Below are 18,145 nucleotides of genomic sequence, written 5' to 3'. Positions count from 1 at the left end.
GGTGTATTAAGACCTTACATAATGAAGCGTTATGTTTTATTATCTTTGAATGAGCTCATTCTCGCACACCGTGGGTCCCCTTGCATGGTATTTACCATGTTGTTTATAGATTACCCTAAAACGGACAAACTGCTCTATAGAGCGTGTTTCATAAAAACGTTATCTCCTTCGGCAAAAACGTGACATCTTCTGTCTGTGTCAGCCACCGTAATGCTTTGAAATAGAGGGGTGGTGGAGTGAGCCGTTGGTTGCAATTCACAACATCACCACAAGATGCAGCTAAATTCAATACACTGGACCTTTAAGGCTCTTTGCTGGTTGTGCAAAGGTTACAGCTTTGAGTGTGGCGAGGGGTTGACTGCAAAATTCTATTTAAAGCACTGAGCCAGAAGTTTACTTCCGGGTAGTGTAGTATAGGCGCAGCACATGGCTGTTCAAAATAAAATAGGTTATAGTTTTTAAGTTACCAAAGTCAATACTGTAAGAGCCAGTCAGCACTAATATAAAGGAATAATTCGGCATATTCTTTCATCCTTTATTCAAAATCTGAATGACTTTCTTCTGCAGTAAACTCAAAAAGATTTGTGGAAGAATATTGTTCCCCTAACAATATTGACCCCATTGACATCCATTGTATGGATTCGAAATCACGGAGACATTTCTCAAAATATGTTCTTTTGTGTTCCACAGAAGAAAGAGTCATTTTTAAGTTTTGAACCACATGAGGGTAAGATTGGGTAACTGCACCATACACAAGTCATTAGGGTTACACATTTTAAAAAAACATTTATATTTTAAGTTTAGTAAAAAGGGACAAAATACAGAATGAAGCATTTTGTTGGAGCCATAATTTCAGTTTGCTACCATAACTCCATAAAAAAATCGTGACTGCTCCATTACTGTGACAATAAAAGAACAAAAGTAGGAATGCAGTGTAAGCAGTGCCAGAGTCCAGAGCGTTCAATCATTCAGCCGTGAGGGACATGCACTTGATGTATTTTTAAGGAGATTCACCAAAGACTCGCACCGTCAAGATGCCTTCTGGAAAGATGGTCAAACTCATTCTATATGAGGTTCTTCAGTTCGCATGTCTCTGTGTTCCTGTGTTTGTAGTGATGGAGCATTTTGCATCTCTCATTCGATTAGTTAAATCCAGTGACACGGCGTATTGGCTGGTAGTGGCGGCCTCTGTGGCTTACGTTGCATCTGTAACCCTGTTTGTCTGGGTGCCTTTGAAGTACTCCACCCTCAAGACACAACGATTTTCAGAAGTGACTAACTGGTGAGTATTACATCTTTCTTGGTGCCACTAAAAAGTTATATCAGGGGACCAGACCTTCTGGCTGGTGGAGGGGAACTCTTCAATGATCCTCTTTCATGTTGTAACCCTTCTCATGCTTGTTTACCAATTTCTTAGTGTCAATTTCTTGTTTTTCTTTATTTATCCTACAGGAGACCTGTTACACTTGCATATGTGGTGCTTAGCACTTTACCTTGCTTCGCCATCATCATCTCCAGCTCAAAGGTACCACAGAATGAATGACATTGGTTGATTAAATCCATATTAATCACACAGTTGTGTTTCTCTTATAAAGGACCTTTATGGTCCACACTGGACTCAATGATGTAGGAGTATGAGATGTTTTATGGCACTCTCTGGCCATAATAAAACCTGAGGGCTCATGAACAAAACAGAAAGTTTTCATAGACAGATCTTGTCTGGGGTACTCAGTAACCCGCTGTAGAACAGAAGATTTACTATTAACCAAAGAGATGGTGTATTATAGACTGTGGAATGTCAGTGGTTATGCATTCAGACTTTTTGCGTCTCATGTTAAAACAGTGATGGCTGTAAGATGAAGATTTACTTCATCTGCTAAAGTTTGATAGATGGGGAACAATTGTTGATAACAGTAAATGCATTGAAGACCTGAGGGTCAGGGGGTTTAGCATGTTTAAAAGTAATGATGTGGACTTATCTGGGCCTGTTTGGAACACTATAACACCCAAAAAGCAAAATTCTGTCATCATTTTAAGTTAAGTTGTTCAAAACCTGTATACATTTTTTTTTGTTGTGTTGTGTATAACACAAAAGAAGATATTGTAAAGAATTTGTGTAAGAAAACACTGGGGCACCATTAACTACCATAGTAGATTTTTTTCCTACTGTAGTAGTCAATAGAGTCCCAGAACTGGTTACACACGTTCTTCCAAATCTCTTTTTTGTGTTCAGCATAACTATTAAATGTTTACAATATTGGAACAACATGAGAGTGAGTAAAAGACGACAGAATTTACGATTTTTGGTAAACTATCCCTTTAAGCCTAGTCCCAGACTAAAATGCATGTATATACTGTCTGAACTCAAACAACTTGCACTGACATATCTTAAAGGAATAATGACTTTAATGCGTATTTTAATCTATTTTGGTGTTATTATAATATTCAAATATTCATATAAAATTCTTGAATTTTTCCAGCCTGTTTTTAATCCTCTCAGGAAAAAGTCAGATTTGTGTGTTTCCCTTTAAGAGCCTTTGGTCTAACCGTGCACTTAATTGATTGACAGCTGTTGCTGAAAGACATGCTGCTGGATAATCACAGTTTCTCTCATACATACAGCTTCTCAATTGGTTTTTCTAAGCACATTATGAGTTTATTCATGTCGCAGACATTTTAATAATCACATGTGCACAATGATTTAAAGTGAGAGTTCAAGCAAAAATAAATTCTGTCATCATTTACTCACCCTCTTGTCATTTCAAACCTGTATGACTTTCTTTCTTCCGCAGAATGCAAAAGAAGATCTTTTGAAGAATGTTGTTAACCGGCCCCCATTCACTTCCATTGGTTTTGCGTCCCATTTTCACATTTCACATTAGAAGCCTACAATCGAAGCGAATGGGGGCCAGCGCTGTTCGGTTACAAACTTTCTTCAAAATATCTTCTTTTATGTTCTGCGGCAGAAAGAAAGTCATAAAGGTTTGAAATGACAAATGATAACAGAATTTAAATGTTTGGTCGAACTATCACAAGTTATTATCTTAATATAAATTATTAAGGAAAACATATAAATAAATCGCTAGCGATATCAGGTAGCGCTTTCCTCTGTTGTCTGCACAGAAACAGTGTGTCTTGTTTACTTTTTAAAACGGGTTTGCCCTAAATAGTGCATTTACTGGAAAAAAACAACAACGATTAGCATAGATTATCGACTATATTGCCAGGCCTATGACTTTGCTTCTGTTTCTAATGACTCTGCATTTGTTTTCAGTCTTTGACCTGTGTTTTCTCTTGAGTATTTAAAAAAAGGTTTTTGCTCCAGACTCTCTTGTTCTCTCAGCAAGCTTCTGGCTTATTTATGGTTCTGCAGGTTCAGGTTGATGCAGGCGCTTATTATGACCGCTTCACTGAGCTCCCTGTCTCACTGGTCCTGTTCTCCCTCATCTGTGTGGACATACTGGAGCGAATACGCCCGCTTCCTCTGACGGGACAGGGTAAGAGATAGCAGGCCATAAATGAGATAAATAAAATTTGTTTTCTGTCTACTGTTCTATCTAAAGTTGTGCACAATTTTTTTTTTTAAAAGCGAATACATTAGAGTCGGACTTTGAGATACAAGTTCCGGTGCTCACTCATTTGCAGCAGGTGACATCTGTGTCCTCACAGCTGCAGGCTAATGGAGGGTACAGTGACACATCTCCAAGGTCACCGGCGCATAACGGGTCCCTCTCAGGTCGTTGGGGGGATGCAGATGTGGGCAGCCTTTCTCGCACCAGCAGCGCAGCCTATCTTTATTCTCCTCGCTCTCGCTCAGGTCCTCTTCGCTTCATCTGGATCCGTGACCCCCGGCATGACCTTTTTGTGGCCAGCTTTGTGTTCTGGTTTGACACAGTGGAACTGGTGAGGGTGGCCGGGACTTATACAGTTTATTACTCGGCATGGGTCTTTCCAGTCTACATACTGGCTTATCTGTCCATACTGCGAGTGGTAATAACTCCCAACAGTCCTTTGTTGGGATCGATAAGCGTTCTCTCACAGGATTTGCCCTTCCTGGTGGTGCGCATATGCCTGGTGGGGATGTTTGGTTATGTTACTCCGGTGCTGTATATACTGAAGAACATTCTTGTTACTGGATCATTTGTCTACTTCGTCTTGATGACCAAACTGAAGCTGCTGAACAGAGGAAGCATGTTCTGAGCACATTTAGGAGATCCGTTTATGTAAGAAATGCAGCGGTAGATGCACGGGCTGCAATGTTAAAGGAGTAGTTCACCTTCAAAATGAAAATTCTGTCATCATTTACTCACGCTCTTGTCATTACAAACGTACATGACTTTCTTTCGCAGAAAACAAAGGAAGATATTTTGAAGAATGCTGTTAACAGCCCCCATTTACTCGCATTGGTTACGGCTGTGCTGTTCTGTTACCAACAATTTTCAATTGTAAATGATGATAGAATTTTCATTTTGAAGGTGAACTACTACTCTAATACATGTCTTGTATTTCTAAACTGTAAATATGTTAAACTATCACAATGAAAGTGTTTAATTTGTAATATTTTTATAAAGATGTCCAAAACTATGCAACAGGGCAGACAACTGAATGTTATTGTTTCCAGGCAAAACAGTAGGCTTTATTGAAAAATGTACTGGTTAGGTGTCAGAAATAAGTGCTTAATTATTTTAGGTCCAGTAGCCGTCACTGGGGGTGTAAGGAACCCCTAAGGGCTTCTTTTGTACAAAAAACAAATACTGTACCTTTTTAGGTGTTTAATTTTACCGCTGAGGACCTATTGTGTACCTAAAGGTGCAAAAAAGTTTTCACTTTTTTTGATAGTGGAGTCTATTGCATTTTTATATTTTCTATGCAACAAAATCCTGTACATATGTGTCATTTACATTGATCTAAGAATATATTTGTATTTGATAAATGTTACTTTAGTTACAAACTCCAAATGTGTGTTGCGTGCATGTGTGTCCTCTCATGCCATGAAATGTCCTGATGACTTTTTGTGAAATGCATGACCATTAATACTTTGATTCTCTGATCCTTGTCAATACAGAGATAAGTATGTGACCATCCATTATGTTTTAAAATCCCCTTTCATCTATCAAAAGAAATCTCATAACACTGCATTCTATAAGTCAATGCATCACTTTTCAGTCGTCTACAAGCCCACAATGTAAAATGTGATGTGAAACGGCTTTTGTCACACTCATATGCAATCTTAGCACCTGTAACAATGTGCAGTTTGACAAAGCTCATATTATGTAGTCCTGCTTTACATTCTCTCGAATGCATTTCGAAAAAATAGTTTTTGTAATGTAGACCCTTAAAATAATACCTTGAAACATATTTTTACCTTAAAAGTCATTGTTCATTCTTGTTAAGTACAATATAGATTTTCACCATATGGTTAATATGGTCATTTCTTTAATACCTAATATACAGTATACTGCATATATTTAATATATATATTATTATTATTGCAGAAACATCTTTTTTATGGTGTGGTAATAGTGAACCATGATTTTTACGTTCTTTTAAATATGACCAGGATGTTGCTCTTGTGCTTTTCTGAGCGTGTGTTCATGCATGTCCGTGTGTGTTAGAACCCCAATCCTTTTTATGCTGCATTCAAGACAACTCGGATTTGGGATATTTCGTACCAAAAGCCCGGAAGTAACATCTTTATTTAGTAACATTACAAGTATTTAACATTAAAGAGCGCAGTTCCAGAAATGACTCCTGGTTTGAGGTCGGAATTTTCCAAAATATAATGTGTCTTGAATGCAGCATTACTACAGCACATTATTTCTGGAGATATTTTTATGTATTTAAGAAATAGACTTTCTCTATTTTATAAGAATACTTATTTGAATGGAATTTCCCCCTATATTATTCTCTTTTAACCCACAAGCCGCAATTTCTTTATTCTTTAAAAGGAGACAGTAACAAATCCATCTCCATGCGTGACTGAATTGTTCTCCTCAGCTTGCCTCCCACGGATGTTGGAATAAAGCTTCATTTTAATTCATTTATCTTAAACTTACCAGTCGGGGTGTGAACAGATGCTGCAAGTGAAATGCTCTCTCTCTCTCCTTCTCAGCAGGGGACAAGAGAGGAAGAGGAGAAAGCAAGGACAGACACAAAGATGCATTGTACAGATAAAAAGAAGAAGTGAAGCGATGAGGCGCAGCGAACGCTGTAAAGCTGTGTGTCCGGAGGACATTTGAATTCAGCCTGTGTGTCTCCTGCTTCACTAAGAGCTCTAGCACTTGGTTTAGCAATGGGGGAGCGAGAAAAACAGCGAGCAGCCTCATCCTCCCTCGCCAGGAGCCACAGAAAGGACACAGCTGTATAACTCAGGTGATCAGAAACGAGAGAGCTAGAGAAGAACGGAACCCACAAGGAGGGAGGAGTCGTGGAGTTAGAGCAGCAGCCGAGGACCACTGTGGGCTCGCCAGCCTCTGCCTGTGTGGACTGGAGACAAGGCTGCCCAGACGCCGTTCGCTTCTGGACTCTGATTGGCCGGAATAGGCAGGGAGAGGCTGACGCAGAGAAAGTCAGTCAGGAAAATGACATTTACACCGTGTACCAATTTTAAACTCCGAGCCTGTGTGTGTCTTTGAGAAGGGGTACGGAGGGAGGGGTCGAGGGTGGGGGGGATGTAGGGTGGGCTGCTGTAAATAAACAAAGGAGAGAAACTCAAATCAGGAGCGCTGTAGAGGAGAGAGCAACAAACGCACACACCTGGAGCCTGTGAAGCGTGTGCCTGTTTCTGAGCATCAGGAAGACAGCAGGAAAATGTGAATCGCTCGAGGGAACGCCTGCTCGACTGACAGCGTCGCATTCATCAGCCTGTCGCTTGTGGAGGAATGCTCTGTAAACCTATAGGCATGACCCGAGGCTGTGTGGAAGAGAGACAGTTACCTGCTGTTTCTCTCACTAGACTGATGTGATGGCTGTGTACTTACAGATAGGGATGTCACGAGAAGAGTGATTTAGAGACTCTCTTCTGGGCTGCACCATCATCACGACCCCTCTGGATGTTCTCTTGATGTATTGCTGTGGTCTGGGACACTGGCGGAGAGAACTGTCCACCTATGTGAGTAACCCGAGCATGCTCATCATAATCCTGTGATGGGACAGAACGCTCTTGTTAGAAAACCAGGACCACACACGACCTGTTAGAATGCAGGGTGCGATCGGGTCACAAAATGTACTTTTTGTATGCGTGAGATAAAGATACTGGGTTCTTTCTGTGCCTCCTTCATGTTTTGATCGTGTGTTAGTGTATGCGTGTACTTTTATGAGACTCGCAGCGGGGATGAGAGTCATGTCATAGGCAAGATCTGCATACTTGACTTTAATGATTTCAAAATGGCAACCTGTTCCCTCAGTAGCAGAAGAACTGAAAAAAGGTCTTCTGCCCAACAAAACAATGTGTAACGGAAGGTACCTTATGCACCACTCTGTAAATTCATCATTCGTAACTGCTGACCTGCGTTCACGTCTTTTCAGTGGGAGGCAGACGATCTAAAAATATTCTAGCTGCTATTTTAAGCCCCAGTTTTTACTATCACTTAAGTTTCAGCGTGGAGAGAAAGTGAATGAGAGAGAGTGCGTTAAGATGAGCAAAACAGGTAGTAAGCAAACAGGTAGGAAATAGGCGTATCGTGTCACCTTATGTCAGCAGGCAGAAGAGCTATTGTAAAATGAAAGCGTCTCATCCTACTGTAATGGGCACTTTAAATATTAGTCATAAATCCCTGAACATGCGACTTTGGGATTTGCGGCTATTAAACTGTCACTCGTAAGACACGGTTTCATACTAAAGGTCAAGTCATGCGAATGCAACAAAAAATATTTATTTTGTATAGTTTTCCAGTCACATGTTATATATCCTTTGGCCAAAAAAGCTAACTTATAAAGTAAATAATTACGTCTGTTCTGATTAAGAATTGAACAACAAAAACGTTTGACTCTATGTCGCCATCGCTGTTTGAAACATAAAATTGCAGGTTTATGTTCATATCATAATGTAGTTTGATGTTAAATGAAGTCAGACTGACATTTTGACAATTGTAGCGTTATAGGTGTGACATTTTCTGTAAAATCTTGATAAATAATTTTTCTGAGAATGTATTTATTATCAATATATTGATTCATCTGTTTATCACTAAACCGCTGATGATAGAGTTCAAACCACAGAAAAAGATCAGTCCAAACCAGAGTTTCTTTTTTGAGAGACAACATGCTGTGTAGGATATCTGTGAATTAAAATACAAACAGAAGCAATAATACACAACAAATAAAGAAGGGACGGCACTTCATATAATAGTTATTCTATTTTCCTTTTCATCTGCCCCTTTATGAGGACTGTTATCGATGTGTCTGACTTTGGATAAAGCATAAAATATCCCCTTTAAAGTCTTTACATGGGTATTTAAACTACCAAATATTAACATCTGACCCTTACAACCTGTTAACTGTCGGAGTCCTTTTTATGCCTACACATGAAAACGCATGTTGGAATTAAAATGGCGGTAACTCATGAATTCTTTGGAATACAGACTCACGGTTGGTGGTGTTTGAAAAAAGAAAAGTATCTGATTATTGTAACAACAAAAAAATCACACACACACACAAAAATTAAAGGTATGTTGTTAGGTTTGTTGTTAAAATAAAATAAAAAGTTTATGGTTTTCTTTGATAAAAAATACAAATAAAAATACGCGTCACAAAAGTATAACAAAAAATCTATCCACTCTCTTTTTAAGAAAGAATCAATTACTCTCCCTACATAAATTATTTAAAAAAATCACTTATGAAATCTGTATTGTAGAGTCTTAGGCCTTTCCAATGATATATAGTTTGTCATGATTCGATTAGAAAGTACATGCACAATATTGACGCAAACTTAGGTGTCCCGTATACGGAACGGGTGACAGTTAACAGGCTACGTGTGGTGATAAAACCTTCAAATATTCATCTTGAAGGGAACTTCGCTTTCAAAATAATTGTTCATGATAATTCATGTTATCCAAGATTTTTTTTATTCTTTAGTCAAAAAGATATTAAGGTTTTTGAATAAAACATTCCATGATTTTTCTCCACGTAGTGGACTTCAATGGACTCCAAACGGTTGAAGGTCAAAATTACAGTTTCAGTGCAGCTTCAAAGGGCTTTAAATGATACCAGATGATGAAAAAAGGTATTATCTAGCAATACGATCGGTCATTTTCTAAAAAAATAAAAATGTATATGTTTTGTAAACACAAATGCTCGACTTGCTCTGTTCTGCGATGCGCGTTCATGACTTCACGTCATACGTAATTACGTTGAGAAGGTCACGCTTGGATGACTTGGGGGTGAGTAAATTATCATGAAAAGTGAACTACTCCTTTAATGTTGACATTTGAGAGAACTGCCCATTTCCTGCAAAATCACACTGACAGCTCAACTCAATTTATAAATCACATACTCTATAAGCGTAGAGTTAAGGAGACAGTTGAACACTGATTTTTATGTCTTTGCTCCATAATTTTTTTAATCGAAACGTTACGTTACGAAGCTTTTCTGAAAATGATACCGTCATCAATTAGGTTTCTCAAATTAATGTAACCTTATATAATTTTTTTAAGGAAATTTAGAAGACAAAACAGTTTATAATTTAATTTTCAGTGAGCCATCGATAAACTCAAACTGAAGCTTTGTACTCTAGGGAGCATGTCAATGTGAGAGAGCTGTGTGATGTTGATGTGTTGTGATGCATTGAACTTTCATTTAAAGCCTCTGAAGGGAGGTGCAGCCTTTTCCGATTCCCTTCCATGTGTTCTTGGTTGTTTTATATAATCCCAACATGGATTATACACCAAGTATTTGTGTCTAAAAACAATTTAGGTTTTATCTGGTCATTCGTGACTTACCATTCCCCTCCACCAGGCGTATTAGTGAGATTTTCGTTCATTTGATTTTGGTGCGAGTATTTCTTCACATCTGTGTAATTGTGAGGAAGAAACTGATTTAATCAGTAATAGATTTCGGAGGAAAACATTGAATGGAAATCCTCGGTTGCTCAGCCTGACAAGGTGAAACATTAAGACCTTAATACGGTCAGAAGAGTTGAATACAGGAACTAATTTGGCCACCATTTAACGTTCTTCCGTTACAAAAAAACCTCAGTGTTTTCTTTCGCACGAGTGACCTTGAATTAAATGAAATGTTTGGATGTTGACACGGTCTGTAATGGCAACTCAACCTTCAGTGTCATGATCCTGCGGGCAGCGGGAAACAGGATGGTAGCAGATGACTCTTAATACCAACTGCTGGCATGTATATGCACAATATTATATAAATGAAAAGGTTCAGCAAACCACTTCTGTTATGGTTGTTAAGCTGTTTTCCGTCGCTATGGAGAATTTCCCTTTGGTTATAATAGTGTTGATGTCCCCCAACAAATACAGTTAATGTTGACACATGATACCTCACCAACAGGCTCTTGCATTTCATGAGAATTTTATTGTTTTATGCAAGTAATCACGTGCAACATGAAAGGCAGAACTAAAAGGTTTTGAATTGAGGAAATGAGTGAGACAGTAGTACAAAGGTTTTAGCCTCAGTAATGTTAAACTGACAATTCCGTCAAAAAGCCACATTTACAAGCCCTCTTTAAAACTTTCAATTCCAAGGCATGTCCGTCCATCCATGTAAATGGTGCTGTTCGGCAGATCTCAGGTCAGATAGTTTTGAACAGTGCAGGATTATGAGCATTGCTCATCCTGTTCTAGATAGACATACAATCTGTCTGACAACACTGGGCAGGACGTACCCTGTGCTCCACCTTATTCTTTCTATCATTTTAAATCTCCTCTTCCAGCTGTTGTGTGGTGAGGATTGGCCGTCCATGAGTTCAAGCCTCCAGCATTGTGGGGCGGAGCATGGTCCAGATGTTGTGTTGCATATTCTTGTAGAATTTGAATCCATTGGCAGTCAGAACGGCTGAAGAGAAAGAAAATCGTAAAGAAGACAAAGCGGCGTGTGCGGGTCAAGCAATTTGATTTGTCATGTCATGTAGGTATAACCGATGTCCACTTTGTAGTTTGTTGCTGTGACTTTCATGGTGCAGTTGTGCATGAGCTGAAGCATAATAGGACTAAACACAAGAGCTCACGGGCCAAAGATCTCCGAGATAATGGATCTCACTTCCAACAGTGGAGCTTGAAGGCAACACTCACTGGATCTTCAGGATATGCCTAAAACTCTTAAGAATAAAAATGTCTCTTGGGTGAGTACTGTTTATCCTAAATATGCTATAATATACAACTAAATAGACAGCTACAATCTTATATCTGACACTAGGTTTGTGGTTAGAATGACATTAACATTTGTTTAAAAAATAATAAACATCCCGATTAGTAATATAAACATGGCAACACAACAGATAGGATTATCATGCAGGACATAATTGAGCTTGACATCACAGTGATTTTACGAAATGATATCCAATCCCAGTTATTTATTTACAATACAATGCAATAGTATGACACAAACATAAACACATGCATAATAAGTGATTTGAATGCAGAAAGAGCAAGAAATATTCTCACACAAATGCAAATTCAGCTTTTCTGGAGAATTGTAAAAAGGGAGTCAACCATCTTCATACAAAAAGAAGACAAGAAATTTAAACTAAATAGTCATCATTAATACTGGGCCAAAGTAAATAGGCCTACGCGTCATTAGGAAATTCCTTTCAAAGTTCTTATGAAATACAGAAGTCCAAGAAGCAATGTGGATAATTTTTGCAGTCTCACACTGATAGGCTGATCATTTCTGGCATGTTTGTGAACTCAGACAGATGTTTGTCTTCCAGCTGGCTGTGTTTGTGTATGTGTAAGCCTAAATGGACCAGGAGAGATGCTGAGCCTGAAACTCCAGCAGTGCGTGCATGCCTAGTTTTGCCCTTCTGAGCAGTGTATTACTCTGCATGGCTTTACAATTTGCACACCCCTCTGTAAGAAGCTTATAAAGAGAGAGAGAGAGAGCGAAAGAGAGAGAGAGCGTGTAATCCGGCTGCATATGTGCACCTATGTACATATATATGTACATATATATATATATATATTTTGTTTATTTAAAAATATTTTTAAACAAATAAAAATATATTTATTTGTTTAAAAATAAACATATTGTAAAACTAATCTTAAAAACAAATATTTTAGCAGAAACATACAGTAGCTGGATTACTCAGTTAGATAAAATTATACATTTTATTACCAAAAGGAAGTACAATAAAGAGGATTTAACAATTCAACTAATATACTTATAACCATGATGATTCAAATATACAGAGAATATATACAAATAGCATATTCGATGTCTTAATAAAATTAAATATTGTATTAAATAGCTTTGCATTGGAGTGGAAAAGAGGTAATTTTAAAAAGATACAAAAACGAATAATTGTGCAAATATAATGTTAATAGTATCAGCGATGTGCGAAACGAAAAACTAATACAAACTAATTAAATAAAATGTTATGTGTATTAGAACTGTAAGAAAGGGTTTGATGGTTGAACTAACATCCTTAGTATATACAATATATCCTTAGTAATATACAATGATACCCAATAACATCTATATACACACATTAATGCACGTCATTTATAGAGTTGGTAAAACACAAGCTTGTGTACTTTACAATTAGAAAAAAATACATATTTTTATTCATTGATTTCATCCACCGAAGAGATAAAACAGCCCATACAAAGTATGTGTTCTTATACAAATGATATATACTTTGCAAATGTTTATATTTGAAAAAGATTAAGTGCTCCACTGACTCTTATGAAACTTCTGTAAAGCTTCTGTAAATCTGTTTCCATGGGCACCAAAAATTTGTGTCTAGGGATTTATGAACCCGAATACAACCACTCATTCCATCTGTTGCCCAATGTTGAGTGTCTCATCCAACCTATAAACTACACACATATACTGTACGGACAAACATGTTATGTATTAAGTTACATGTATTCCCAAAATGAAGATAACAAACAGTATCACCATGGCTCCATCACAGGTTTACACATTTGAATACTTCTGATTAGTGTGATATATAGATATATAGCCTAACTGATAATGTAGTGGACTTAGCATTAGGAGTGAATGAAGTACCCTAAGAAGTGCATTCAAATAACTTAGATTTTTTTTGTCTCCAAACTAAAGAAAAGAATACAAAGTAAGAAATTCAAAGAAATTCAAAGCTAAATCTGTCAAAATCTTACTTTTGTTTAGGGAAGCTCCGAAACCATTTTTCAAAGACCGAGTCGGAGTAGGTCTACCGATATATTTTTTTCAGTTACTCGACGATACCGATGCCTGGACCTTTTCACAACACAGTGAGACTAAAAGAAGTAGAATACCTTCATAGTTACAAATCACACCACCTTAAACATATTCTGAAAACCCAAATAATTTTATGTGTTTTTTACAAACGTTCAATGCAAATTTAACAACAAATTTCAGTCAGTTCTGTCAGTTATGTCACACGAGGTTTTGGTCTTTGGTATCGGTTCATTTTTACCAGTACGAGTAGGGGGAGAGCGGGGGCGAAAGTAATGCAGGATAAAAGTCACATACTCAGAGCCCTGACTACATTTGCATTCCAAGCTTTGACGTCATGTTCAGCACGCAACCTTTGACCTTGCTGCCGCATATCACGTGATTTCGTCATCGTTTCCTGCGGCTAGGTCCGGAAAACAGTTTTCGAGCACGGAAAGTAAATTTCTGAAACTGTGCTTTTTACAAGTTTTGTGTTTCTTGTTTCATGCATCACAGTAATGATCAATCTACAGGTGATGCAGTGCTGTAACACATCCTGAAGTTTGCCTTGTCAGAGTTTTTCCATTATAAAAGTAAATCGGGTTTAATTGTCAGGAGTTCCTGTCGGACGAAAGTAACACTTGTTAAATTTCGTCCCTTTGCTAATATAATTAGATTATGCTGATTTTATTTCATTTCCATATTGTTCATAGTGTAAAAAGTTTTATAAAAAGCATTCACATCATAAAATATTTTAAAAATAAAATAATCGTGTGATAAAACTGAAATTTAAAATGAAATGAAATTTAATATTTTTTTGCAAAGATAAAAGACATTAGGTGTTTGCAGTTACATATTAACAAGGTCATCGTCAATCAAATTAATAACCAGAGTATAGCCGCTGTCACGCTTGAATTTTCCCTCCATTGACTTCCATTCATACGCATGCGAATGCGACAGAACGGAAACGCAAGACCGTGCGGAAATATTTCGCATTTCGATGCGTAGCAAAGTTCATGTTTGGTGAACTCTGACCTGCGAATTAGCGTCACGTGAGTTTGTGAGACCATAGAAGTTAAAAACGTTATAGCGTGACCTCTCGGTAAAAAAAATCCAAAATGGAGGAATCGTTCATTGTAGTAGTGTCGCATCCTGTTTTGCACAATACAAGTTCAAAAGATTAAAAAAAAAAAAAAAAAAAGAGAATAATCTTGGTTTGCGGTGGCAATAGAAACAGGATCGGATGGTTAAGTTTAAATAGTGATACGTGTAATTTTATGTGATTGTGAGTGTCATATCCTGTTCCCGCCCGTTTTCGCAGCACCGTCCGAACGAATTATGCAAGCGCAAATTCAAGTGTGACCGCGGCATAACACGAAAAAATCTAGTTTATTGGTGTGTTACTTTTGACCCACCTTTGTGTCCCTATTGATGGGGTCGAAAGTAACATGTACTTTTGTCCCCTCTTTCCCCTACATGAGCTTTGTACATGAGCTCATCCCTATACTTTTGTTGATTGAATATAATATAAAACCATTTTTATTTATAAAAATAAATAAAATAATTTAATTTGAAATAAAATATGTTAATTAAAATAATTTAATAATAAAAAGACGGGATCAACAGCAGCAACATAAAAAAACAATATGTGGCCCAAACTTAACTTCCGGAAGACCGCCGCAAAGTATCAACAACTGTTGAGTAGTCTAATTGCAATTGAATATAATTTGCATACAATAAAATGTTAATGTAAATGAAATAAAACTTGTTATAGTATAACCGAATCCAGGCGAGTCGGTATTAATAAACATTAGTGAATGTTTCGAATACACCGCTTGCAAATCATGCAGGTTTGTGGCTCTTGTGTGTAGCAACAGATGCCACGCTATGGAATAAGCCCTTCAAACTGAGGCAGGCGGAGGAGGAGGACGAGGTGGGGGGTGGCAAACTCCCCTCAGTGTGAAAAGCCGCTCACAGTCCTAATGCATCCGCTCATGGACAGAATTTCAGTCCCCATCGTTTGCACTTTCAACTGGATAACAGTAACCAACGTTCGTAAAATGACGGATTTTATTCTGCACAAAACATGGCGTAAAACACGTTTAGGGTTCATCTAAAAAGTTTGCTGCCTATCCTGGGACGGAGCAGATCAACGGGGATAGTGCATGAATATTTCTCAGGTCAATCTCTGCTGTGAGACCACACAATTGAGCATCATTCAAACGTTTTAATCGTGGAGAAACGAAAAGGAAAACGAACAAGCGGGCATGCCACCCAAGAAAAAGGTAACACGTCTCGGTTTTATACGTGTGCGTGTGTGAGATGAGGTGGACATGAGAGTGAGAGAGTGTCATTTGAGGAGAATACCATCTGTTGCTTTCTGCTGTAATCCATGTGAGCTCAAGCAGCCATTTATCATTGCTTTTATGTACCGTAAACAAAACTGTGTTTGCACCAGTGCTGGTGTATAGGAATGCGTTGAACCCTTACATGATATCCTGTCAAAAGTTTCATGGGATGATATAGAAATGTCACCTTCATATGAATTGTAGCAGAATTTCTGCATTATTGGAAATGATGGAATTGTGATTATGTACATAATCCTTTTCAGTTGTCAGGATTACAAAACTCAGTTTCTAGATCATCTCTATATATAGAACTGGTGTGGTATATTAATTGAAATGCGCATGCATGGCTTGTAATGAGGGCATTCAAGTGTTGTTATCTAAACAAGATACTTTTGTAGGGAAAGCCAAATGTAGAGAGACTTTTCAGAGACTAAATCCCTAAACAAATATAAAAATATCACACTCAAGTTGGAAACACGAGAACGGGATGTTGGTTCCCATTTCTTAAACTATACCAGCAATAGTTTAAACCAGCATTGCGGATGACCAGCATGTTGTGCTAGTGAACAGCAGAAGTATGCTGGGGAGCTTGGCTATATCTGCACCAAACCAGCACTATAACCATCATAAAACAGTCTAAATCAGCATGATGCTCAAAGCTGGTCTGTCGAGTAGGAAATACGTTCTTTGTAATCTCAATACTCAGAATTCTGCTCACAGGTATCACACCTGCAGTGAAATCAAGCATTTTAAACAAGTTAGCCTACACGGTCTCGCTTAAATTAATTGACAGGTGGTGGTATGGTATGCACGGGAATACTTGTCCTTGTTTTGCACCTGCAGGTCAGTGAGAATGTGTGAAACTGTCTCTATCTGTAGTGTTATCCGTTGACCAGGGGGAGGTTGCATTTGTCTCTCTCTCCAAATCCTGGATTGACGCATGCCATCTTAATCTCCTTACAGAGAAGCAATCATGACCAGGAGCAGCAGTGAGAAAGATAAATGTACTGTGCATGGGTGTAGCTTGGCGTAACGTTGAATTTTTCATGATAACAGACTACATTGCAAAATTTGTAGTCAGTATTGTAGTCCCTTAGATTACAGTTTTTTTTAAATGTAATCAGACTACTTTTTGATTACATTTAGATTACATCTGTTTTATCTTTACCTGGTGTATCTATGTGTCCATAACATCTTTCTTGTTAAATTCTAAAGCATTAAGATGATATTAAATTAAATTATAAATAATACAAGTACATGAAGACTTGTAGTACTTCATGTCTTTATACTGAATGACTGAAATACAACATCACATGTAGTGACAATGAAAATGGTTAAAGAACAGAAAAATTCCTTACAGTGTAGATATCAAGTGTAGATACCAAAGCAATGTAAATGGGTGAAAAATTCATGCAGTGATGGGCAAAACAAAAACCTAACAATCAGTTTATAATATAAACAATACAACTTGTCTACATAATTTAGATGAATAAATACCTGCATATATTATAGGCATAACACTAACAGTTTACTAATAGCAAATGTAAATGTTCACAGAAAGACTGGATTAGAAATGACAGGTACCAACAGTCGCAAGGCAACAAATCAAATCAAGTTGTAAAAGATTAAATGTATCACCCCCCTTTGCTTGTGATTATTTTATACAAAATTAAATGTAAACAATGGAAAATATTTCAATATTTTTCACCTTTATTACCTTTTTGAAGAAAAATATAAAAAACGATATATTGTGAATGCAGGACATGGACAGTTCAGCAGCACAAATCTATTTGAATTTATGACTAATGAAGTTTCGTAATGAATGTTGTGATTTGCACTAACATGCAAATCATAGTATTATTGTGCCTAGATGGTGAAGATTAACACTTTTCTTGAACAAAACATGGCGGACATAAATGCTTGTAAATAAAAACATGTAAGACTCCCTATTGTGGGTTGGTTGGTTGTCTTAATAGTTAAAGTTGTAGGGATACAAAAAAGTAATCTATGTAATGTAATCTGTAACTAAAATAGTAACTTTATCCTCATTACGAGTTTTGTAAAATGTAATGTATTTCAATTACAAGTATTTGATTTTTGGAATCTGATGACGTAATCCAGATTACAAGTAATCAGTTACTAACCAGCTCTGATGACATAATATTGTTAGATTTTGGCCGACAGTGACATCATAGATTTTGATGTTTTACAAAAATTCCTTTTGTTTGTATTTATAGGGATATAACACCCGAAAATGAAAACTAATCCCCGCCAAATTATTCCAAACCTCTATAAAGTTATTTGTTATGTTGAACACAAAGAAATATATTTGGAAAAATGTTAGCAACTGTTCAACAGAACAAAAACAATTATAAATTAATTTTTTCTACTATAGAAATGAGGTCCCAGAAATGTCAGCTGCTAACATTCTTCCACATTTCTTTTACTGTGTTCATCAGAACAAAGAC

At 37.3% G+C, this 18,145-nt stretch overlaps 2 protein-coding genes across 3 annotated transcripts in view; both read left to right on the top strand.

Annotated features, from left to right (window-relative positions):
- Positions 1–986: 986 nt before the first annotated feature.
- Positions 987–5,074, top strand: tmem236 (transmembrane protein 236). The gene is made up of 4 exons (XM_056744062.1): positions 987–1,282; positions 1,453–1,525; positions 3,374–3,497; positions 3,590–5,074. The coding sequence occupies exons 1-4, from the start codon at positions 1,035–1,037 to the stop codon at positions 4,198–4,200; spliced, it is 1,056 nt and encodes a 351-aa protein (XP_056600040.1). The 5' UTR covers positions 987–1,034; the 3' UTR covers positions 4,201–5,074.
- A 1,605-nt stretch (positions 5,075–6,679) lies between these two features.
- cacnb2b (calcium channel, voltage-dependent, beta 2b) overlaps positions 6,680–18,145 on the top strand; it is a 29,719-nt gene continuing 18,253 nt past the window's right edge. Inside the window, exon 1 of one of the 2 annotated variants that reach the window (XM_056742491.1) lies at positions 6,680–7,111. In XM_056742491.1, the coding sequence (XP_056598469.1) occupies positions 7,064–7,111 (48 nt within the window). In that variant the 5' untranslated portion in view covers positions 6,680–7,063. Of the gene's footprint in view, positions 7,112–15,222; positions 15,615–18,145 lie in introns of those variants that run through there. The other variant, XM_056742492.1, reaches the window with a different exon arrangement.

This window comes from Triplophysa dalaica, chromosome 3, assembly GCF_015846415.1.
Source record: "Triplophysa dalaica isolate WHDGS20190420 chromosome 3, ASM1584641v1, whole genome shotgun sequence".
Taxonomy (NCBI): domain Eukaryota; kingdom Metazoa; phylum Chordata; class Actinopteri; order Cypriniformes; family Nemacheilidae; genus Triplophysa; species Triplophysa dalaica.
This window is presented reverse-complemented; position numbering and strand designations above follow the sequence as displayed.